This window comes from Bidens hawaiensis, unplaced genomic scaffold, assembly GCF_021521415.1.
Source record: "Bidens hawaiensis isolate Kalapana, Puna unplaced genomic scaffold, B.hawaiensis_p1.1 tig00015702_1, whole genome shotgun sequence".
In the NCBI taxonomy this organism is placed as follows: domain Eukaryota; kingdom Viridiplantae; phylum Streptophyta; class Magnoliopsida; order Asterales; family Asteraceae; genus Bidens; species Bidens hawaiensis.
The window spans coordinates 231,795-259,364 of NW_027492401.1; the positions used below are offsets into that span (position 1 = coordinate 231,795).

At 32.0% G+C, this 27,570-nt stretch overlaps 1 protein-coding gene across 1 annotated transcript; it reads left to right on the plus strand.

Moving 5' to 3' along the window:
• Window positions 1-13,373: 13,373 nt before the first annotated feature.
• LOC143549583 (zinc finger protein WIP4-like) lies at window positions 13,374-17,133 on the plus strand. The gene is made up of 2 exons (XM_077040461.1): window positions 13,374-14,223; window positions 16,469-17,133. Exons 1-2 carry the CDS (start codon window positions 13,693-13,695, stop codon window positions 16,898-16,900), a joined length of 963 nt encoding a protein of 320 aa, XP_076896576.1. The 5' UTR covers window positions 13,374-13,692; the 3' UTR covers window positions 16,901-17,133.
• The last annotated feature ends 10,437 nt before the right edge of the window (window positions 17,134-27,570 follow it).

A 27,570-nucleotide genomic window follows, 5' to 3' on the forward strand; every position in this document is an offset into this window, starting at 1 on the left:
ATCATAATATACCTGATATCTGCTCTAGCAATCTCTTAATATACTTTTATATTTAAAGAGCAATCTAGTCTGATTCTCACGCCGGAGGGTGGTCACAAGGAGGAACCCCCCCCCTTCTCAGTGACGAGCTCACGGTGTCTGTTTTGCAGGTTATCAGAAGAACCATCTTCCAAGGGTCTAACCCCTCGTGGGAAACAGCTATCCAACCCCCAGGTTACCAGTAATCTGCCCGGGGTCCGGTTAGTGTTTCTTCAGTTAACTTTATATATAATAGGTGTCACCTATGAGATCTTGTGGGGGGTGACAAAATGGACGGTCATATTTGATCTGGTCATCTGAAGGATTTTCCCACGTGGTATATTCCGAGTGGGGTCCAGGTTTAAAATAACAAATCAGTATCCAAATGTTGTTTGAGTTTTGGCTTTTGGCTTTTGGCTTTTGGCTTTTGACATTTTACTTTTGGCTACCCATGTCACTATATGTTACTTTTCTATCATACAGTTGATTATTATTATTAGTAGCAATCTTTTATTGAACACTATAGATAATTATCTTCCACCAAGTCATGTCGAAATTGACCGTAAATAGAATTATTGTAGATTTTTTAACGGCAGTTATTGTAGATTATTAGTGTTTTTTATAGATACTTTCTTTAAAGTACGATTATTAATAAATTAACAAAAATAATGATACTTCACAAATTAGTTTTAACTTGAAATAAGAAATTATATAATAAAGTTATAATATTTTTATTAATTTTGTTTTTTATTTAAAAAAGAATGTGACCGAAATATTATTCATGTCATAATGTGTACTCTACTTTTTATATTTAAGGTATATGGGTCAAAAGGTATTCAGTCCATATTGCCTAGCTATGAGTCATTTTCAAATTCAAATAATGTTTTGTAGCCAATTCGCTCAAAATTGAATATGTATAATGTATATGGTTTGGTCCGTTTGGAAATCTAGAAAGTGTGACCAAGATCATTCAAACAAGCTACATCCATCATTTGAAAGCCTCCACCCAAAAATAAACTTTAAAATTTTATAGAAAGTGGATTAGTATCTACTCTAAACGGGGTGGATTTGGTTCTCTGCACAACCAGCCCAAAGGGCATGCAGGATGAGCAAAAAGGACCAAAAGAATTTAGGCCCGAATTAACATGGCATTCAAATTCTAAACGCATGAATCATCCTTCTGTCTTTTTATTAAATCGGCCCATATTATCCTAAACCAAGTTCATATGATGATCATGTCACAAGTGTTTTAAAAACTCCTCAAAAAGCTAGTAGGAGTGTGTGACTTGATTTGTATGCTTTAGTTGTAACTCCATGTTCTCCAACATCAACCTCTTGTTCACCAATACTAAACTCTAGGGCTCTTGATCTTTTCACTCACAAAATCCTTGTTATATAAACCGTATTTTCTCAATTTCAAACGCTTCAGTTTCAACCCAAGTCTTTGTTCATAAAACTGCAACATTTGCTTCTCAACCTGCTCTTTCTTTAAACTGTCAACAATAAAATTCAAAAAAAGACATAAGTCTTCAAGAAAGGATGTTGAGAAAGCATTTGATTCCTCCAAACTCATTAGGAATTGTGCTATGTTCTAAAAACTAAAATTTAAAAAGTAATTAAGAAGATATAATGTACGAATGTATTATAATTAATAATATAATCGTAGAGGAGTAAAGAATTGTGTAGATCCACAAGTTAAAGATATGTGTGGTGTAGCCGTGTAGGTGTTCTAGATGTTACCATCAAATTTGCATTATGTAGCTGTACGTAGGTGTTCTAGATGTTACCCTCAAATTCATAACTTGGTTTTGAAAAAAACTAACGTCAAAACGTTGATAAATCAATTATGTCGCAATGGAAAATTAAGATTTTATTATTCAACATATTTTAAAAGTTGTAGGAGGAAAAAAATGTAAAAAATCAAAAATTGTGTTTTTATCACTTGTACACTCCTTTTAAAAAACTTACATCTAAACATAAATAAAAAATAAGCACGTCGCAACGACAAATTAAGATTTTTTAAAACAAACATATTTTAAGAGTTATAGGAGTAAAACAAATACAAAATAAAATGAGATTGCGCTTTGTTGATTTGTACGCTCCGTTTAAGACTGCACAATTATAATATTTGAAATTTTTATAAATTAAAAATCATATTCTAAAAGTTATAAGAGGAAAATAAAAACAAAAAGTTATGAACAACTTTTAGTACGTAACTGAATGAAAAAAGATCGTCAACCCTGCCGTACACCACCACCATCAAACCTTGTCATTTCCTACTAGATCTCTCTCACTAATTTGAAAACTAAATCACTAATATATGAAAATCAATGTTGCTTGAACCACACTGAAAGAGAAAGAGCGGGGGTGAGTATGAATATTGAAGAAACACTAATCGACTCCGGGCAGATTACGGATAATCTGGGGGTTAAACAGATGTTTCCCACGAGGGGTTCTGTCCGGCAAAGATGGTTCTTATGGTGACCTGCAAAACAGACACCGTGAGCTCGTCACTTAGAAGGGGGGGTACCTCCTTGTGACCACCCTCCGGCGTGAGAATCAGACTAGATTGCTCTTGAATATAAGTGTATATTAAGAGATTGCTAGAAAAGATAAGATGTGATCAGGTAATGTAATGTAATGTAATGTGTCCATACCATTCCAAGGTGTTGGAGTATTTATAGCCGAAGGTAGGTTTCCAAGCAGGTACAGCCGGCTGAATAGTATTCCTGTTCTGCCAACTGTGGGCTACGCACGTGCCATGCTGGTGGTTGGTGGGTAGGCAGCGGCTGATAGTGACCAGGCCGGCTGTGTACTATTCCTGTTCCACCAACTGCAGGCTATGCACGTCCTCCGACAGGTTGGTGAGTAGGCAGCGGCTGATAGTGACATACAGTACAAGAGCGTGCTGCTCGTCATACTGTTGTCAGTGAGCTGTCGTATCTTTGGTCAGATCTTTTGTCCATACCTCGTCAGGTACAGTACAAAAGATCCTCCAGTATCGTACGGACTGGCTCATTTGTGCGGGAGTGTTCCCGGCTTGCTCACTCCTTCTTCAGGTGACATTACTGAATTATTTAAGAGTTAAGTGCCTTGTGCGTGTAGCCTTGCTGCGCGGGTAGCCTTCCCTGATGGCTAATATCCGTTGCTGCGGGAACAGGCGGAGTACGTCGACCATTGGGAGGCTTTTCCTGCGGGAACAGCTTGCGTACTGCGCGTAAGGACGTCACGTCTCTGAGCATGGTGGGTCCTGCGAATCCAGTTGGTTTCTGCGCAGACGTCTTTTCAAGGTGAGTCTTGCGAGTTTAGCCTTTGCGCAGACGTCCCTGTTGAAGGTGAGTCTTGCGGGTTCAACTGCGCAGACGTCCCTCTTTGAGGTGAGTCTTGCGGGTCCAACTGGGCTCTGCTGGGACCTACCTCTTCAAATATCAAATCTTAAAATCGATGTTGCTCATATCTGAAAAAACAATATGAATATTGAGGGAAGAGAGAGAAAGAAGGATTCCACTTTTACGTCAATTTTAGTTTCCTACCAAACCGTTAATATTTGGAAATTAAAAAAAAAACAAATCCTTTATATGGGTTATGAGCAGTGTTGTAAAAATCGTTAGTCGATAGTTTGCCGGTGATGTGGGGACTAATGATTATTCGGGATTAATTGAGATTAATCAGATCGGATTTTAATGGATATTTTTCAGTATTATATATACACGCACACGTTTTTACATGTAATTTTCAGTTGTATACATACATAAACATATTTTGGCCGGAAATTGGCTGGAATCTCGCTGGAAAACGTTGGTTTTGTTGGAATCTTGCCGGAAACCACTCATTTTGGTTGAAATCTCGCCGAAAACCGCTCATTTTGGTCGGAATCTTGCCTAAGGTCACCGATTTTGGCCGGATTTGACCGTTGACTGATTAATTGGCCGACTAACTCAAAATTAATCAGTAAAGTGGATACTAGCGACTAATAGGAGATTAATAGGTGCCTAGTTGAGATGTTTGCAGCACTGGTTATTAGTCAAAAACTCATTGGTAATATCCCGGGAAATATTTCATCGGTAACCGCCCATGATACTCATTAGTTAAGTGTTGCTAAAATAAATATTAGTGATCATGATAGTATAGGATTATAAAGATAGGGTTGAGTTATTCTACAAAATGTAACAAAAATGAGAAGTGTGAGAAACCATAATCAATTGACATGTGTCAAGTAGGGACCAAAAGAAAGAGGGTATAAAAGTAATAGTCTACATTTTCTCGCTCCACATGCAAGTCACATGTTAATTCTCCTATCATTTTTAAACGTCTGTAACTTTTTCACACGATATTTTTTTTAAATAAAAATTCATCATAATAACAAGCGTTTTTTTATCTTTAATATGAGTATGATTTTTTTAAATACAAATAAAAAAAATTACATTATTGTGTCTTTTTTTCTTACCATTGTGTCTTTTTTCGTCATTGTGTCTTTCTGTTTGTCAATGTGTTTTTTCGCCATTGTGTCTTTCAAATGATCATTGTGTTTTTTTTAAATACTAATAATACCATTGTGTAATAATATGTAAATATAATGAAGAATACCAATGAATTATCAAATACATAAAACACAATGATGAATACATATTACACAATAACCTGAAACGTAAAACACAATAATTAATACATATAACACAATTGCCTGAAACGCAAGACACAATGGTAAACAAATATAACATAATGACCTGAAGCGTAAAACACAAGGGAATTTACATATTACACAATGACTTGAATGTAATACAAAATGAACATAATACTATTTGTCTCAACTTAAGTGAATGTTGATCACAATGACTAAAATACAATGATAAGTAGAAAGACAAATATTGAAAATAAAGACACAATGATGTAATCTTTGTTTTAATTTTTATCCTTAGTATGAGTACCAACTGAAAAACACAATGACCAAAATTTTTAACACAATGCAAAGAAAAACTCAGTTAAAAAACACAATGAACAACCAAATAACACAATATAAAAAAACCCACTAACTTTTTCTTATTTTTATATAACAATATGATATTCATATTAAAGATAAAAAACGTATGCTATTATGGTTAATTTTTTTTAATGTCGTATGAAAAAGTTATAAACGTTTTAAAATGATGGAGGAGTTGACATATGTCTTGCATATAGAGAGAGAAAGTCATCATAAGCGGGTTATTACTTTCATACCTTTTTCATCAATTTTTATTTTTAGATTAATCTCCACCATTCAAATTTAAGATTATATTAATGGATTAGATTTCTTCTCACCCTTCTTATTTTTGTTGTACTTTGCATTTTAACTTTTCCTTATAAAGATATTTGTGAATGTTTAGTATTATAGTGGAAATATTGTTTTCAATGAATTCGCAAATTGGTTTGACGGGTGTTTTAAACGTTTTTGAGCTCTTTATTGAAGATGCTGTAACAAAACTCGAGAGGATGAAAACCAAAGAAAACAAGTTTCCTCCTTAAATGAATTAACAAAACCAAATAATAGAATGTAAGTTGGAAAGATTCATGGGTTACCTAAACTGTTGTCCATGATTTCTGAATGCAAATTGTGTAGTGAAATGGGATTCTGTAAGTGAAGACAAAACAAATATTGAAATAACTATTATTTCCAAACTTAATTGGACAAATCATTATTTTAAGGCAACAAAATTTAATAAAAATAAAGCTGTAACAAGAAAGCAAGGCAAGTATAAAACAGGGAAAACATGAAGAATACCACAACTACAAGAAACCAAAACCACCAGGAAGCAGGGCAAGTACAAAACAGGAAAAACATGAAGAATACCACAACTACAAGAAACCAAAACTCAGAGACATGTGAGTCTACACAAATTACACAAACAATATGGGTTAAAAGTCTAAAACATATTGTCCCTTAAAAGAAATACACCACTTAGACCAACTTAAAACCTCCCGTAGGCCCAAGATCTTTTATTTTTTTCATAAGAAATAAATTAGTGCCTGAAGTAAAATATATATTGGGCTTTTTCGTCAATTATTGCATCAAAGGCAAACGACAATCCATTGCAAGTCGCCCGATATCCAATTTTTATATTAATTTTGTTCTCACATTTTTTTTCTTTCAAGAACGTTTTATAAAACTTTTTGACTCCCGAATTTGAAGTATCCTACTTTCACACAATTCACAGGGTTCAACAAGCAATCGATATTTCACGATCAAGGGTGTAATACTCTTTGGAGTAGCGGTCCTTATATATCGTATTAACAATCGAAATATGGTCAAAAGAAAAAATCTCTATTTGATAGGGCTTCTTCCTATACCTATGAATTCCATTGGACCCAGAAATGATACATTGGAAGAATCTGTTGGGTCTTCCAATATCAATAGGTTGATTGTTTCACTCCTGTATCTTCCAAAAGGAAAAAAGATCTACGAGAGTTCTTTCCTGAATCCGAAAGAGAGTACTTGGGTTCTCCCAAAAACTAAAAAGTATAGCATGCCTGAATCTAACTGGGGTTCGCGGTGGTGGAGGGACTGGATCGGAAAAAAGAGCGATTCTAATTGTAAGATATCTTATGTACAACTGCAAAGTAAGAAACATTATAATTGGATTAAGTAGACCATTTTTTAGTCATTCATTGAATGATAAATCACTACAAGTGACGGAGATACGTGATTTAAATAACGGAAAATCCAATATTTGAAAATTGTATCTAGAATGACTGGAAAAGTTGAAACAAGGCCAGATATAATTTGATCATTATGAACAAACCCAAGTTAGTGTATGGCCAATATTCTATATTAGTATTAGGATTGTGTATATCTTTATATTTGTCTTTAGTCGATGTATCACGTACCATAGTACGTTTTATTTTGTATGGACAAAATGTAAAAGTTGGAGAAATTGGGACCCTATATAAAGGGTCACTTAACCCATTTCTCCACAACACTTCAAAATTCAAAAACTTTCTTGAAAATAAAAGAGAACTTTCTCTCTCACCTACTCCCACTTTCTATCTTTTCTTTCTCTTATTTCTTACAAACTAAGACCATCCGTAATGGCTCGTTATCGCTGGTGTTTTGGGTTATAACGCCGGAGGCACCCCCCCCCCCCACCCCGCGTTTTGGTTTTTTTTTTCCGGCGTTTTGTAGATAACGCGGTGGAAGGCACGAAAATTATAAAAAAAAAATTCTTCTTCGTTGGTGGCCGGAATGATGGATCCGGTGGTGGGAATAATGGATCCGGTGGTTTTCATGGTGGCCGGAATAATGGATCCGGTGGGTTTCATGGTGGCCGGAATAATGGATCCGGTGGTGGGTTTTCATGGTGGCCGGAATAATATATATATATATATATATATATATATATATATGTGTGTGTGTGTGTGTGTATATCCAAACCCTAAATCCAACACCCATTTTTTCAAATCATTCATCAATGGCTATTTCATGTAGCGGCTTATGATCGGAACGAGCGGTTTATGATCGGAATTTGATGCAGCGGCGAGCCGGAGATTCGTTTTCGGTGGGTTAAAAAAGCTGGAGATGGGAGACTGATCAGTGTTGGTAGAAGAATCTGGATTATTATTATAAATATGATGGAGATTAGTTTTATAGGTTGAATTTAGTTAGTTAGACCAATCTGGCTGTAATGATTGGATTCGGTGGTGGGTTTTCATGGTGGCCGGAATAATTGGATCCGGTGGGTTTCATGGTGGTCGAAATAATTGGATCCGATGGTGGGTGCAAAAAAGTGCAAACGTGACTGGGGGCCACATGTCGCATAACGCCCGGAGGTGAGGCACTATGACTACACCCTCCTTTTGCAAAAAAATCATAACTCTGACTGGGCGCCACGTGGCGCATAACGCCTGGGGGAGGGGCATTATGACTACACATGGTCTAAGATCCGAGATCCAAGAGTTGTTAGTGATTTCCACTAGCTAACAACACGGACTGATCCGAGTAAAGTTGTTAGATCCATCCAAAAAGGACCTACAATTAGTTTTTTCTTATTTTTCCTAAGGCGACCAATTTTCAGTTATATCTTATTATATCTATTTATTTGTAATTACTATATTATTAAGGACTCGTGGCTGTTGGTGAGGTTTGTCTCATCATCCTAAACAATATAACAATATAGAAGTAGCTCTGATATCAGTTGTAACATCCTACCGTGCGTATCACTAATATTTTCCGCTTTGAACATGGTAGATTGTCTATTCAGAAACTCCTGGTACTACACCCTTACCCTTAGCTTGCTTAATCGTTGAGTTATCATCTACTCTTCAACCAATTAAGTTCAAAATACGTTGGTGATTAAAGAGACATGGCATTCTTTATCAACCAAAAATCTCTCATCTCTACGATCGATGTGGAATTTGCTAAAGATATTGATTACTCAGTCATCATCAACATTATATCTAGATGTGATTATGATTTAGTCCATCATTCATGCTTCGTCAATAGGATAACTACTTTGCTGCCTAGAATTATCATCAAAGTAAGAGTGTTGGAGGTTTCTAAAGATGAAACTATCAATGTTCAATTCGACCAGGTTAGTTATGTTGAATTTTATCAAGTTACTTGTCGTATTTGATGATATTGCATGACTTGATTAAGCAAGTGCATGCATTATTTATAAGAGCTGAATAAGGAGGCTGCTTATGGTGATCTGTTATGATTAGAGTTTAAATATGAGGATGAGAAGAAGAAGTGTTGTTCCATCTCCCTGAAGGTAACACCTGTTTTTTCTTTTCTATTATTATTCAAAATTTTATGTCAAATTTTTTAACTTGTGTTTCTTTTAACTGATGTTAGGAAAAACTGGTTGTTGGGGCACCTGTCCACTTTGTTGGCTTCGTCAGATTTGTTCTTGAGGAGGAGATCCCAAAAGCGCTTGAGAAAACTGAAGTTTGGAATCTTGTTGGTGTTACTGGTCTAGCAATAATGTACCCACAAGTTGTTGTTCTTTTGTGTCTGGCAAGTATAGTTGCTAGGTATAATACCAAAGTCCAAAAGAAAAAGAAGAAGGATGGTGGAATAACAATCAATAACATCAACACGGGAAACTGATTAGCTAGCTATGATGTCATAGTAAAATGTTTTGTTTGATAATATCTCAAAACCTGAACGTTATGAGTTTGTGTAGTTTTAATTGATAACGAGTTTGTGTAGTTTTAAATGTGGATGGTGTTGTGCTTAAAAGTGTTTCAAAGATTATTCAAAGATGATTTAAGATCTTGAGAATGATTATGATGATTTAAAAGCTTGAGAATGATTATGATATTAGATCAAATAAGATGAAGACATAGAGACGTTTTAAGGCAAATGCACTGGTAGAAGCCTCCTACAGCTTTTGGTCTTTTTTTCTTTTATAACCATGGATCATATTGCATAAGCTTTCAGGCCCATCAGCAACTCTAGCAAGCATAAGCCCAAACTCCTCTCATCTTTAGCCCAACTTATGTTTGTCTGTATTAATCTACCAGTCCAACATACAAAATAAACACAATTATATTAACAAACTACACCTTATCAAGCAAGGTTGTTTCAAAAAATAAACACAATTATATTAGCGGGTTTGGATCAAATACAAATAAAATTAATGTGTTAAACGTGAGAATCAAGTAGAGTAATTATATATACAAGTAGAGTAATTATGTAATTACTCTATAGAGTAATTATTATAAAATAATTACATAATTGCTCTACTTGTATATATAATTACTCTACTTGATTCTCACATTTAGCACGTTAATTTCATTTGTACGTTAACATTCCCCATTATTAGCAAACTTCCTTTATATCCCTGGTTCCAAAAAAGAATGATCCTCTCGGTTAGTTTATAATTATTTATAACTATGTTAAATATGTTATATATATGTATCATTTTTCCCTTTCCTTGCCTTGTAAGATTAATATAAGGCGCTTCAATCTATTTCTTTATCTCCCTGTGAATCGTATGTTTGTAATAATATGGACAGAATTTTCGTAACTCCAATCGATTAGACGTATTGTGCCGGTTCTTTTGAGTAATATATCTAGAAATGCCCGTTGATTCCTTATTAACACCGTTTCGAACACAAGCGGTACATTCCAAAAGAACCGGTATTCGCACATCTTTACCCTTGGCCATGAACCTCCTTTGGATTTTTCATTTACTCAACTCTTCTTCTTTTAATCCGAAACGAAAAAGAAGAAAGGAAGGAAAAAACAAACGATTACAGACCGCTAAATTTAATGTTTCTATTACCCAAGGTGATTTCAAAAGTGATGACAAACAGACTGAAGGTGGTAATTGGTTCAGTTAGTTTTGAAAAACAATCGGGTTTTCTCAAAGACCGAAACATTATTGAAGGGGCGCTTATCATTAACGAGATCATTTCTTGGCTAAAGAAGACCAAATCCAATGGGTAATGTTAATTTAAATATAGCGTTACAATCAACCCTGTTAAGAACTCATCGTTTTGTCTAGGCAAACAATCCATCAAGTGAAAACAAAGACTTGAGTTCCTGAATGACAATCCATGATGAACAAAGAGAACGACATCTTGACACGGTGTACATGGGCATATAACATCTGTCTACATCTCTATTGTCTTTCAATTCTATTGCCATGTTTATATGTAACTACTTTTATAATACTACGCATTATTTACATAATTACGACACATGAATTAACTCATTTTTGCATTGCCAACTTTAATATTACACATGATGCTGTGATACACTGATATAACTTGGTAGAGACCCCTTGATATCTAAATCGGTCAAGGACTTAGTGCTTACGTAACCGGCTACGGCTTCCCTCTGCTAGTCGAGTCATAGCCGATTAGCTAACCAAAATTTTGGGGTGTAGATATCTGGTTATAACTTGTTAATACTTATAATACGTGCATGACCCTTGTAATTTACAATGCATCACCAACTTTTTATTTAAGTATCTATGTTATATTCGTGTATTATCGTAAATTCTTTGAATTGACAAACTTTATCAACCTATTTACTTTCTTTGCAAATATATCTTTTTTTTTGTCGTGTGTATCCACTTTTAAACTTTTAAATGTCCATATTATTTTCACGTATCAACTTCATTTTTCAAACAATATACTTTTATGTGAAATTTGTTCTTGTATTTCACAACTATATAAATAAAAATATTTTCAAAATAAATACATATGTATAGGTATGACCCGGTTGGAAATAATGTGGATATGTTTTGATCTAGAGTAAGAAATTTAAAGGGAAGTACAAAAGAACTACAGAAACATGTAGTGTGTGTTGTCAATTGTTTGGTTCTTCATGAATAGTGAAATGATCAAACACTCGCATAAGCATTCATGTCGTTTTGAGCGTTGCATAAATCCTTTATTTCATCAATCTGTCTTCTTTAGTCCTAATCTTATCCAGGCCCACTTCATACTGTCTTCTAATAGTTCAACGTACTTTCCAACTAGAGGGGCTTGAGGGTAACTTTCATATTCTTTAAGGTGTGATTAGTAAATATTGTCTTGTAAGTAAGGTGGGCGTTGATCAATATTTGATACAGCCTAAAGAAATAACTAGGACTTAAACTGTCTTATTCAAGCCGATTTTTATATATTAGGCCGGGATGTGCCCGTGTTAACACGATTAACTCGTTTAATTCGACGGATATTTTTAGGTTAACTTGTTTAGTAAAACAAGTTGATCCGCCTACCTATTTATTCAAACAATTTACTCACCAACTCGTTTAACACATTTATTATGAACCTCCAATTCGTTTTACATCTTGATTGAGACCCGTCAAGTTATCAACTAGTTTGACTTGCTTAGATAAATGGATTAATTGAGTTTATGTATGTTACATAACTAGTTTGACTTGCTTAGATTCACGAATGTTCAGGTTCAAAAATTCAACTCGTCAATCGAGACTATTGATGCCTATAACTGTAAAAATTCTGTTGGTTATCATAACATAGCTTTAGATTAATTTGTATATTGTCGTTCTCTTGACACCTAAGCCATTAGATACGTTTTCAGGAACGACGCTCCAATAGTCCTTTTTAAGAACGTGTCATTCAACTTTCCATACTTTGTCTCCTAACCACGCCTAAAAGGTTGATAGCCATTCATATTCCTGCTTTCTTCCACCTAAGTTTCTGACTACTCTAAAAAATGAGATCCTTTCTTCCTCATAAGCTCGTAATCTCTGAATTTCATTGTAAAATAATACTGTAATTCTATTTTAAATTTCAACTCAGAAAGCAATACATTTTTAAAAAATGTATGACTCTTACTTTTCACAAATTTAGTTTAGTTACAAACCAGATACCACTATAGTTATAATCCTTCACGTTACTTCCTTTTCACGTTAATTAGTGTTCATAGTTTACGCCGAGACGTGATTATGATCCACCTATGTTTTCATACCTGAATATATATACAACGAAACATTATTTATTATATAGGGAGCTTTCATATCAGAGACGTATAATGTGCCACCTACTACAACATGTGAAATTTCAACATTCTAATTAGATATCGACATAGTATAACGAACTTTACCAGCATTTATCAGCTAATTGTACACATTTATCAATCAATAACTTCTGATTAATCCTACCAAGCAAGAAACATAAGCAACGTAGACTAAACAACCAACTAATTATTGGCTTGCTTGTGACTCCAATGAAAACTTTCCACTAGTCGTGTAACAACATTGCGTACGATCACATACAATGTCAAGATCATCCGTGTATCTGCATTTGGTTACATCACAACTTTGTGACTATTTAGCCTATTTATGTGACTTATGCAACATACTTAACGATGATCAGGTGGTGGTAGCTACACCCTTTATTAGGGCATATTGCTTGTTAAGTTTTGGGGAAATTGCTCTTTAGCCTATTTAATTTTTCACAATAATATATAATCATAGTTCGCCAACATTCATAAACATCCATATTATTTCACAAATAAACACTTCTATTTATTTTTCTAAAACTCAACCATGGGATGTTACAAAAATCCCAAACACACACACATAAAATAAGGTAAACAAATACAAAGCTAAGGTATATATAAAAAAGTATCAGAGATAAAAAAAATTTATAGAAACTATTATTCTTCATTTAAATTAAATAAAAAATCAATACTTATTTTTTTAATTTTTTTTTGAACAATTTTCCGTTTCATTTAACTAAAAAGAAGGATCCAGTTACAATAGAGAGGCAGATAAGCGGACAACAAGCTGCGCCGCCACCCCCTTTTGATTGGCAAATAGATCCCACTGAAAACAAAGTTATTGTTCATCGGCGTCGTTGAGTTACTGTGCACGACTCGTTGAACTCTTTTTAATAATTATTGTAATGTTATCATGGTATTTCCTCTTATGCAAACCAATGGCAAAAATAATATTTCTACACTTTTAATAATTATGTGTGTGTGGAGGTGAGACTTGAGAGATATATGATTTGTCTCCATTTGTGTTGTCTCAAGGAGAGGTGCTTCATGAATCATGATGCTTGTAAGTTTTTTTTATGTTAAAAGTCTGCCCTTGAACTTTCTTTTAGTTTTAGCGTTTCATTCAATAGTGTTTTTATCTTTTCATCTTTCTGGTCATCTCTCTCTCCCTTATATAAACCATCTACCTATTGTTCTAAAGTTTGCTTTTGGTTTCTAAAAACATGAGCCATGATAGTACTCATCTCAATGCCTCATGGTTCTTTCTCAACCCTCATTACCAATACATGAATATCTCTTCTACTACTTCTTCTTCATCTATTCATCCTCCTTGTCCACCTAAAGAACCCCTTCCTCTACTCAGCTTAACTCCAACAACAAGACCTAATTCTTACTTACAAAACCCTAGTACCATCACTAGTACTGATGCTTGTAGTAGTACAACCACCACAGCCACTCATAACTGCTCTGAAAGTAGTACTGTGACTGTATCTCTACATCTTGGACTCCCAAGCCTTACACTTTCTGAATCTGATCTAATTTCAAGACTGTCCACCAATTATGCTCATGTAACTGATGATTACAAAGAAGATGATAAATTAAAGGCTGGTACAAACATGATCAATGGGTATTTTACAAGCTCAATCAACAAGGGTCAGTATTGGATCCCTACTCCAACTCAGATTCTCATTGGTCCAAATCAGTTCTCTTGCCATCTTTGCTGCAAAACCTTCAACAGATACAACAACATGCAGGTTTTCAACCCTAATTAATCTTCTGTAATATACAATCTCTTATATTTCAATGCTTTGTAGTAATAGCAAACACAAGTAGATTTCTTTCTCTGTGCACTGCTAAACAGTGGCGGACCCAGGATTTTTTGCTAATGGGGTCTCAATTTTCCGGTTTACAAAAATTTTGGGTCGGTCGTTATTCGGGTCGGGTCGAGAGGAGGAACATAATAAAACACGAAAATATGGTGTCATCGGAAACCAGTAAGTAGAAATAATATAGATTAGAAACTAGATAGAACATTCACTTTTAATTCATTTTTATTCATACCCGAAAAACATAAGCATAAGCTATATATATATGGTCTTACATGAATAACCAAGACATGAAAAACTAACTCTTACACAAATAAATGATTAATTATAATATACATACACAAGATAAATAATTTAAGTATATGTAAAACTCATGTTGTCATTATATATGTTGCATGGTGATAATGGTTATATGGGATAAACTAAAGTGATAATGGTTATATGGGATAAACTAAAGAAAAAACACAAATACCCCTAACTAAATAACTAATATTGACTAGAATATTAAAAAAACAACAAAAACTGAGTATGGTGAGGCTTGAACCTGCAACCTCTCAAAGAAAAAACAAAGGACTTTTCACTAGACTAGTTCATTCTTAATAGTATGGGTTCCAAGTATTAATTTTTATGGGGTCCTTACAAAATTTAATATATCGTCTCTAAGTAAGTTTTAAAAAACATTGGTGTCCCGGGACCCCGATGGGAACTATGTGGGTCCGCCCCTGCTGCTAAACCTAGCTAATTGATAGCATGTCCTTTTAGGGTTAAATTCAGCATCCATATCTTTATAACTACTTTAAAAACACTATATTTCTTTTTTTGCTCAAGTAAATAACATTTTTTATATATTTCATTACAGTTTTATTTCTCTTATACTCACAACCAATTCAACAAATATTAAAATAAATAGAGACAAACTTTGTTTTCCCAAATTTACAAAAAATCACTTTATTTTTCTTTTTCCATCCTATCTATAATTTATAAATTCTCTCACATATTTTTAGGTGATAAGATATGAATGCTCCTATTAATTCATTAATTCAGTTCTTGCAATGAATAGTTTGTGGGGATTTGATTAGACTTTGATCCATTCTAATAGTGATCACGCTTTTTTGGTCAGAAAATAAGAGGGTTTATCATTTATGAGTTTATCTGTGATTTGACAAGACAAGATCATGTCTTTTCTTTCTTTCTTTCTCTCTTTCTTGGAATTTGTGTTCTTTCTTAATATTCTATTTGCCTTTTCCATTTTTATCCTTTTTCTTGTTAAGAAAAAGAAAAGCAAAGCTTAGATTTTTAGAAAATAGTACTTTGCTTTTTATCTTTACAGATTCATGAGTTGAAATTTAAAAAAAAAAAATCAACTACATATGAATGTTAAAAACAGAATAGACCTTAATATATAATCATGTTAGTTTACAAGTATTTATGCCAGCCATAAATTAGTGGAAAACATATACTAAGCAAATCTCTTGTCAGCTAAAGTAAACACTGTCATCTAAGGCTGAGGGGTGTGGGAGCTTTAATGGGGGCTCCAACCAATAATATTATGACGTGTGGCAGAGAGAGAAACTGGATAAGGGGGGTGTTGGAGCCCCCGTTGGAGCCCCTGGCCCTGGTATGGGGGGCTTTAATGGGGTATAATTATATAGGAAAAATATTTTTTTTTTGGGTTTGGTCGGCTCCCGTCTTTTCTCTCTCTTCTCCCGCTAACCAGCTTGCGCCTGCATGTTTTTCCGCGCTAGCGCCCCGTTAGCGCCCCGGTGGTGTGGTGTTAGCGCCTGGGGGCGCGAGCGGAGGGGCTCTAGCGCCCCCGTTGAAGCCCCACACCCCTCAGCCTAACAATAATATATTTGTTCTTGTTTAATGTCATATCCATATGTTCCTTCATCATTTAATTTTTGGCACATATTCTATGTTTTTTTACATCATCTGACATACGTACGTAACAATACACATATATTCTTCTGGCTCTTTCTCGTACTAGAGCTTGTCTTCTTTAAATTTGGTTCATTCATAGAGACGTGACAAGTTAAAATATAACACATGATTATACCGCATGTAACTTTGTTTTTTTGTCTTTTTAAACTTCAAAAAATTAAATATTCAAGTATTTAAACTTGTAATTAATTGATTATATATCTTGTTGTGATTTATATATATACACAAAAAGATGCATATGTGGGGGCATGGATCACAATACAGAAGAGGTCCAGAATCACTAAGAGGAAGACAACCAACAGCCATGCTTAGACTACCATGCTATTGTTGTGCACCAGGATGTTGCAACAACATTGACCACCCAAGGGCTAGACCACTTAAAGATTTTAGAACCCTTCAAACACATTACAAGAGGAAACATGGAGACAAGCCATTCATGTGCCACAAATGCGATAAAATGTTTGCGGTTCGCGGGGATTGGCGAACCCATGAGAAGAACTGTGGGAAGCTTTGGTACTGCACATGTGGATCAGATTTTAAGCATAAAAGGTCTTTGAAAGATCATGTGAAAGCATTTGGAAATGGACATGGAGCTTTTGATTTTGTTGATTGTTGTTTTGAGGTTGAAGAAGATGAAGCTGCTAATTCGGAGATTGAGCAATGAATGTGAATCCGTATCATGTTAATTTTAGTACGTTTGAACCATGTGGCTTTTGAGACATTAACTGGTTTTTGAAAGAGATATTGTAAGTCACCGTCTATCGCAAACATTATTTCACAATCACTTTAGGGTTAGTTTTTTATGTCGTTTTTAGTACGGTTGTCTTCTATATATAAGTTTTAATAGGTTCAAACTGTGTGTGAATATGTGATTGCAGATTAAGACAATGTTATGTATTATTAAACCACTAGGGTATATGCCCGCGTGACACGCGGGTGGAATAACTTGTCATTAAATATAATCAACTTAAACATCAATTTAAACAAACATAATATTTCTTTAACTATTAAAACTTGATAGATTTATATTGTCACTTAACACATCACCATACCAACCAAAAAGTAATAGATTTTACGTTGTCTTAATATTAAAACTTCCAAATTACAGGAAGTTAATTTGAACATAACAAACATAATAAATTTGAACAACAAATTCAAACAACACAATACTTCTTCAAACTTTCGGACCAAAACGTTAACCATTTACATTGTCTAGATCTTAAAAGTTGAAAGTTACAATAAGTTAATGTACATCGAACAACCAAAAAACATAAACATGTACTTTCATATTAAATCACCATCAACTTCTTCAAACATTTTATCAAAAGAAACTCACTTTGTTTTACAACCTGTAAAATATAATAAAACAACAGCATCCAAATTAAATATACCATAATAACATATTTAATAATTAGTAACATTTGAACATTAATAAAGTTGTTTTTATTAAATTTTTGTTTTTATTAAAACAAAATAACATACAACAACAAACAAAGTAAAAATGACAACATAAAATATTTTTAACTTAAACCATTAAACCAAAAAGATATATCAATAAAAACATTTTTTGGCCGTCATTTTATACCTAACAAATTTTATACTCTTCTAAAACAACCTGTTTTGAAATATTTTCAAAATAGTTACAAAATATAAAAAAATTGGAATTAGTCAACTTTAAAAAATTATGAAATTTTGTTTTATTTTTGACCAATCTTGCAACAAACTTTTAAATCACTGACATTAATATTTTGTTAAAATTGGAAAACTTGAAAACATTTTACAATAAATGAATTTTCAAATAACTTTGGAAAGATTAAAAATTTTATGTTGACTTTGAAAATAATTAAAGGTGAAAAAATATGATGCAAAATCAATGAAAACAAAATATAAACGTATAGGAAATAAATTATCAAATATTTTTAATATTCTTTGAAAACATTATGAATACTTAGACTATCAAATTGTTTGGATGTTATAGTTAGAAGATTTATATTATGTTTTAAAAAAAATTAGTTAAAATGGATAAAAATATAATACATGTTTATTATATATTATTGAGAAATTTATTGGCATTAATATTTTGTGAACACAAATTCAAAAAAAAAATATTGAACATACATAATCAAATTTAAAACAGTGAATATAAAAAGAAACTTATGTTTCGGGTGTGAAATCTCATAATCAATTGAATCTACTATAAGTAATAACAATAAGAAATTAATATGTGATTAATTTAATTTTTGAAATAGAAAGTGAAATTAATATTTTATGAAAAGTTGTCATTTTAATAATATTTACTAAATCATATGTGCCGAATAATATTTATAAATGATGATAAAACAGTTATTTAATTTATGATATATTAAGTATTGATTATTAGAAATTATGTCAATTTAAATATTGCGTTCTAAAATAACGCCGCTATTATTTTAGTATTAGTTAATAATTAATATTCACGTAAATTAAAGTAAGATCACATTACAATTATGGTAAGTATTTTTAGTTTGACAATCAGTTTTTTGAATATTAAAATGATAACTTATTCTAGTTAATGCCAAATCACAAAAATTAAAATCAAATCGGTTTTAATTTTACTAATATGACTAATTAATTTAGAAATAATTACAAAAATGAAAATTAAATCGGTTAATTTGAAAACTTCAAAACGTTATGGAAAGATTTTGAAATGAGTTTAAAATTATGGAGAGTATTAAAACCTTTAAAAATTTGTTGAAAGATTGGTCAATTTCCGAATTTAAAAAGAGTTTAAATATGTTAATTAAAAAGGAGTTTAAATTTTGTAGTTTTAAGTTTGAAATTGGTCTTCTATGTAAAGATAGAAATAATTTGAAATATCTTGATTTATGGGAATAATAATATTAATAAATTATGAAAAGTTGTCATGTTTAATAATACTCACTAAATCATATATGACAAATAATATTTATAAATGATGATAAAACGGTTATTTAATTTATGATATATTAAGTATTGATTATTTGATTATTAGAAATTATGTCAATTTTAATATTATGTTCTAAAATAACACGGTTATTATTTTAGTATTAATTAAAAATTAATATTCACGTAAATTAAAGTAAGATTACATTACAATTATGGCAAGTATTTTTGTTTGACAATCAGTTTTTTGAATATTAAAATGATAACTTATTCTAGTTAATGCTAAATCACAAATATTAAAATCAAATATTTTCTAATTTTACTAATATGACTAATTAATTTAGAAATAACTACAAATATGAAAATCAAATCGGTTACTTTGAAAACCTAAAAAAATTATGGAAAGATTTTGAAATGAGTTTAAAATTATGGAGAGTATTAAAACCTTTAAAAATTTGTTGAATGATTGGTCAATTTCCGAATTTAAAATAAGTTTAAATATCTTATAATTAAAATCATGAAAACTTTATATCTTATTTATTGGGTTTTCCATATATAACGTAATTGGTTATATATAGAAAATATAATGTATCTTACAATATAATAACATAATAATGTTTTAAGTCAAATATATTGAAATATAAAAATGGTAAGGTGTAAATGTTATTATTTCTGTCAAAATAAGATGTAACAACTAATTAGAAAAGGTAATGAATTAATAATAACAAAATTAATAAAATTATAATAATTATTATAAATTATAGAGATTATCATTAATAAATAGACAAATATAAAATACAAAAATAAAATTTTTCTTTAATACATCGGTTCTGATTAAAATATATTAAATGGAAAAAACCAACAACTATATATGATTGATTATATAAATATCAAATAAATTACATGAATTGTGAAAAATACATAAATACATGAATAATAGCAAAAATATACATCAATATTAAACAAAAAATAAGATATCTTATCAACAAATCTTCAACTCATGAAATTAGCTATATAAACTTGGGAACATAACCTGAAATGAGAAAATTAAATATTAATATTCGTTTTACAAATAATAAATTTTAATCGTGGTGATATTACATGTTATGAAAAATTTACCCAGTAATTCATAAAATTCAACTTTAATTTAAATTTAGAAATTTATAAATTTTAAATTGCATCGTTTTAGAAATAATAAATTTTAGTGATGGTAATTTTAGAAATTATGAATGTTTGTTTAATCACCCATTTAAAAAGTTCAACTTAAAGTTAAAATCAACTTTAATGTTTGACCAGACAAATTAAAAATGTTTGACCAACTTAAACGTTTGACAAACAATTAAATAAAAAAATTAACTTTAATTTAAATTTGGAAATTTAAACTTTTTTAATCAAATAGTTTTAGAAAATAATAAATTGTAATGATGGTAAGTTTAGACGTTATGGAATATTGACCAACCATTTACAAATTTCAACTTTAACTTAAATTTGAAATTTAAAATTCGAAATTGTAATCGTTTTAGGAATAAAAAAAATTAGTCGCGGTAATGCTACATGTTATGGAATGTTAAACCACTGATTTACAATTTATTATTGGCCTTACCGGAAAAAGAATAATGATAATGTCCATGGATGAAATTTTTTATTTAGAACCTAGAAGAACAACATGTGAAAGAATTGAAAAATATAAAACTTCAAATAAATATAAAACAACCATTGTTATAGGTATAACACATGAACGGAAAAACATAAAAACGTAGAAATATTAGCTTCATCGCCGTTTTTGATTTAGAACCTAAACTGATTTAAAAAAAATCCTTTAACAATGAAAACAAAGATAAAAAGGTTACAACTACAATAACCGAAAGAAATTATAATGTTACCGGAAAAAGATATAACCTTGCCAGAAAATCATATAACATTGTTAGCCATTAGAGTATAATATATAACCTTACCAGAAAACGATTATTCTCGATCTACATTACCGGAATATAGAAGATGGTGGATGGTGGAGTTAGTAAGCCGAGAGATATATGGAGAGAGCGATAAAGATTAAATACAAACAAAAACGGAAAACAAAAATCTTACCGGAAAACCGTAATAACTTCAAAATATCAATTCAATATTGGATTTTGATATACAACTTAAAGAGATTATTACAAAATCATATAACAATTAAAATAAATATAAAACCATATCGGAAAACCTTACCGGAAAAAGATATTACCTTGCCGGAAAATCAAATAACATTGTTGGCCATTAGAGTATAATATATAACCTTACCGAAAAACGATTAATCCCGATCTACATTACCGGAATATAGAAGATGGTGGATGATGGAGTTAGTAAGCCGAGAGAGAGAGAGAGAGATTAAAATGATTTTGGTGGAAAATATTAAGGTTTAAATAAGTTTTTTGGTGTTTGGTCAACATGACACATGGCACATGATGTATATAAAAATATACATCTTTTTAGGCATCAAATAATCTCTAAAACTGCAACTTCTATAGTATAATATAGTTAAAATAACTACTTATCGTATTAAAATGTATTTTCAGGTGAATCCAAGCCTCAAACGAAGAAACGAATGAAAAAACAAAGAAAAAACCAAAGAAAACAGGAAACATGGGGCTGTGCTTCAGGAAACATGGGGCTGTGCTTTTGGAAACACGGGGCTGTGCTTTTGGAAACACGGGCCTATGCTTTTGGGAAACACGAGGCTGTGCTTTTGGAAGCACGGGGCCGTGCTTCTGGTCACTTTTCAGAAAAGACAAAATAATCTACAAGAAAAGACAAAATAGTGAACAGCTGGACACGGGGGCGTGCTTTTGGAAGCACGGGGCCGTGCTTACCTTTCAGAAACGACAAAAATAATTAGCACATGTCACTAAAAAGCACGGGGGCGTGCCTCAGGAAGCACGGGGCCGTGCTTACCTCTCAGAAACAACAAAAATAATTAGCACATGTCACTAAAAAGCACAGGGGCGTGCCTCAGGAAGCACGGGGCCGTGCTTACCTTCCAGAAACGACAAAATAAATCTGGCACATGTCATAAAAATACACGGGGGAGTGCCCACCAACCACAGGGCCGTGCCTCACACTCCAGATTGCCTATAAATAGTGGCTCATGTTGCACTCATTTGGTGTGCCTTGAAAAGATTTTTACCCGATTCTCTCTTATAAAAACATACACTAACACTCACATAGAAGGTTTAGTGAAGATTTTGAAGGACTGGAGGTCATCACCATCAACCATCATCATCATCCACCATCATCATCATTAAGAAGGAAGCTTCATCTACATTTGGTTAGATTGTTCCAAGTTTAATCATGTATTTGTTATTATCATCCATCTTAATGTTTATCATCATGCTCATTATGAGCTAAACTCCATTTACCATCTAAAATCTATGAAGAAGATTTGTTTTACTTTATGATTATATAAAACATGTGGTTTAGTTTGGTAAAGTACATGGTTATCTTACAATTATCTTTTGATGAGAAATGTTTCACCATCTTAAAATACTAATTCAAAGTTGGTGATTGTTAATTATATTGGCAATCGTTCATGATCGATTCATGTTCTTGAAAGATAGAAATACTTTGATACATTATCGAAACATGGATCCTTATATTGTACTTAGAAATGATGAGATATAAGTTATGATGTATTTCTCTAAGTCTTGGTAATCCGAAAATGGCTTTGCTTAGGATATCATGCTAGTTAAAGAAATCATATGTTAACAGAATGTGTAATTATAACCTACATAAATCAACCAAGGGGAGGTTGTGTGAGTTAACTACAACCACTCAAAGTTGTTAGGATTGGTATTTGAGAAATCGAAGTCAATTCTAATCATTCGACTTTACCAACTGCTTATCTACTTAAATTGACATTCTCGAGGTAGCATGCTATTAAGCATAGGATGGACTTGAAAATATGCATGCTATTATTCATTATGTCATAGAATGTGTTCACTCCAAAATGAGGATCATAATTCTATCATATATTATTATGACAAGTCTATCACATATTTAACTATTATTCATTAAGGAACAATGGAGTGGATTCTAGATATTAGATGGTATCCTTCACATAATTGAATTACTCGTTTAGAATCTCTTATCTTGGTCACCTATATATTATATATAAGTATTTACATTTTATAAAAAGCTCAAAAATTAACCCCAAAATGATTAAAACTTCCGATTAAAGCAAAACAACGATTCATTATTAGAAACCTTTGTGTCCATGGATCTATACTTGGTTCTTACCAATACTATTCTACATATACGATAGGTACACTTGCCTATTTTGTGTATGTTTAGTCTTTGTAGAAATCACTTTTATAAATTTAAAACACGATCTTGTGCAAAAGCAAATCATCCCATCCTAACATATTTTATACCACACGCACGTACACATCAGCACAATATTAGAGCTTCTGAAAATGGTAATTTGATGACTGTATTGCACATGTGGACAGCCTAGTTGAAGGCCATGTGTCCACATTGTATTGCTTTAATAATATTTAAAGATTATTTATAAGTGTCGTGTCTCTCTTTGTTCTAATACTTAATTATTTACCATTTTTAACAATGTTTTTTTCGAGCCTATCTGGTACGGAATTTCAACCGTCCTCTATTTGACACTTCAGGTCTGACACGAAAACCCCTTGTAGGCGGAAATTACCCCAACATTTCTAGAAAGTGAATTCTATCATTTAGCTAGGCTTACTCGACTTTTGGATTTCTTTACAATATCATGATATCAAAGTAATCCAATATCTTATATTATAACTAGTGTTTTACCCGGCGCGTTGCGCCGGGCAGGTTTGTAAAATCCAAGTGTTGTTGGTCCCGGGCAATGAGGCGATAAGTCGGCGCGAATTCGATCGGTTTCGGTTTCTTGTGTTATGATATCGTAAATAAAAACCAAAAATAAAACAAAAAGTATATAGAAATTGAGGTGGACTAATGGGTGGCGTTGGTCTTGGTTGGTAAAACACGTACGTTGGGAAGACATGAGCGTTGTTGATCATGGGCGTTGATACGGTACCTTTACGGAAATTCGACCGGTTTCCGTCACGTATGTTACGTTACCGGGGCTAAAACAAAAAAAACATTGGCATTCAGTTAGTTTCCGTTACGCTTGTTACGATTTCAGATTTAAAACAAAATGCGGTGAGCCTACGTAAAGAAAATCAGTTTCTGCCACGTTTGTTAGGATACCAAAACTAAAAAAATTGCATTCAGTTAGTTTTCGTTACGGTACCAGAGCGAAAAAATGGATAATATAAAATTGAGGTGCACAAAAGGGTTGGTCTCTGTCGGTATACTCGGGCTTGGTAAAATTCGAGCGTTGTCGGTTCTGGATGTTGAGGCGATGAGTCTAGGTGGAATCAGTCAGTTTTCATCACGTTTCTTACGGTACCGTAAGTCAATCAAGCATCAAAACCACAAAATTGACGTTTGATCGGCTTACGTTATTTCGTTACAATATTAGAATTAAAACAAAAAAAAGCAACAAAAAACAAAAATTGAATTGAAATAAAACAAAATACCATTGACAAGTATGGTGTCGCCAAGTGACCCAATCAAGGCTTAGCGGCACCAAACTTATCAATTGTATTATATAGTAATATATGAAGGTATTGAAACTTTAATATAACTGAATATTGAATGCCCGAAAATTATGTGAATGTTGTATTTATTGAGTTAATTAACATGTTGATATATTTAACCTATAGTTTTGATTTCTCTCTTCTTTTATTGCCCTCATGTCATGTCATTAATTGACATTTGACCGTATGACTTATGATGCAATATAATTTAAATTGTCCAATCATATTTATATAATCCACCTTGAATCCCTAGAGTGTAAAGGATCTTGTATTGATGATTATTTTAGAACAAAAGCGATTAGCCATGCAACTAAACAATGAGACGTGTGAGACACAGTTCATAACTGGAGGCTAAGTGGAAATGTGTTGACGACCTTCAACGCAACATGAGATCTAGCTACATACTTGACTTGATATAAACAGATAAATGAAGATCGAGTTAGGTGCTTTTATGACCATGTGGCATGTCACCACCCCCATCCAATAACTTTTCTTTTAACAGCAAAATTCCACATTCCATCATTATGCACATGTAAGGATGTAAACTCACAACCTCACATAATAGTTTTTAATTGTATCAACATTTTTTAAAATATTATTAAATATTTTGATTGAAATGAAACAATCTATTGTTTTGGAATGTGCTATTTTTTATTGCATATTCAATTTATTAGTATTGCATATGCCGGTGAAGAGGTTGTCATTAATGCATCAATCTATCATTGGTGATCTGTCGGTGTTTTGTCAGTAAATTTGTTGTCAGTGATCCATCCAAAAAATTTCATTGTGATGTGTTTGTAGGGTCTTTACCCATCCCATATTTCCTATGGGTATTCATCAACTGATTATACACTGACGCATCGTGTTATCGTTGAAAGTTCTCTAATTTCTAAGTAAGAAGTTGAGAAAATGCGAAGCAAATCTTAAAGAGGAAAAGAAAACACTTATCAAAAGTTACAAAAATAAGATTTCAACATATAACATATTGAACCTTTGACAATATAATGTACTCTAAACTATTTGAAGTATCCAATTTGTATTGCGGGTAAGTAAAACCTTGTAGTTTTAAAAAACCAAGTTATATTGTTCAGATTTTAGTTTTTTTGGGATAACTAGAATCCTATACAAATAAATTGGCTATATTTAACAATATAGACCTGGTTGCTAGTATAAAATCGGTTTCTATAATGAAGAGACTAATAACCCTTTTTTTTCGTAAGAATATATAGTGACACAGGCACCGATTTAATCTTCGGAACCAATAATAACAATTGTGTGCATATATGCGACTTTGTGTGTCACATTTTTTAAAAGTTTTATCTTAATTTCTTACAAGGAAATAATAAAGAAAAGAAAAGGATAGCTTAATAAATGATAGCTTAACAATATTTTTCACAATTTTCCTATATTTTTAAAAGATATATCACTGTCACTTTACTGTTTATACAAACTGATACAGTTTATTCGAGACAACCGTCAATTTCTCAAAAACACAAGAGAATAAGAGAAAATAGACCTAAAATAATATTTTTTTATTCTTTTTTTAAACGAGATTACAATATATATATATGGGATGTGTTATTCATGCACCCTTTATAGGGTGTATATATAGATAATATGTGTGTTAAGAGGGTGTGTGAATATCCAAAAAGGATGTGAATAATCATTGCCTATATAAATAGAAAAATAAAGACATAAAAATAGAAAAAGATAAACAATAAAAAAACATAATTTGACTATAGTAAAAAACTAAAAGAAAAATAAACTTAAATAATAATAATAATAAACTTATTAATATAATATGCCAAACTGTTACATATTATTAAGGATCATTAAAAGAAATTCAGTTCCAAGCTAGTATATATAAAAACAATAATTTGTGTCCAAAATAATTTGGGTGGGTTGGGACAGAGGAACAGAAGGGATATTGCAGTGAGATGTCATGTCAAAAGCATTCCAATGTTCAGATGTTATGTTCCATCCATCACTTCTCATCTCTGAAACTCTTGCATACGACCAACTTACTTTACTGTACTGTCTTTTTGTGAACCTTTTCAACGATATTTTATTATTTTTTCTTTTATCTATAACTAAATCAAATCAAACATATATTATATGACGATCTTTACTAGTTCCTATAATACAAACCACAGATTATTTATATAATACGTTTTATTTTATCTAACAAATATATATCGTATATGTATAGTTGAATAAAAAAATTCACCATTCAAAAAGAAAAATTTTCACAAACGAATTCGAGATTTAGATATAATACTCGAAACAAGACAAGATTGAGTTAAATCCACCCGTTTATGCTTTATACCCCTAATTACCATGAGGTTAACCATGAAGTACTGGTGATTTCACTTTTGTATTATGTGTTTTTATTACAAGAGAAGTATAAATAAAATAAGAATTTATAATAAAAGTTAGGTTTATATAATATCGATCGACCTATTAATTGGTGTGTATGATATGTATGTTGTATCCCTCAATATCTCCCACTGGGTATACATAATTAATTTGTTTTACTTAATATTTTATTTATAATTGGTATATATATTCTAGCCAGGTTTTCCATAAGCAATCTCTTATATGTCTAATGTGGGGCTAGCCCACTTGATAGATACATTTGTCTCTTAGATGAGAGATCTCAGGTTCAAACCTCTGGGTAAATACGTAGTTTAGTATTATTTGTGTAAAATAAGAGCATGTGAAACATCTGTTGTTCAAAAAAAAATCTCTTGCATACATTCTACACGTACAACCCATTTCTATGCTATAAGTAAGATTTTAATCGATATGA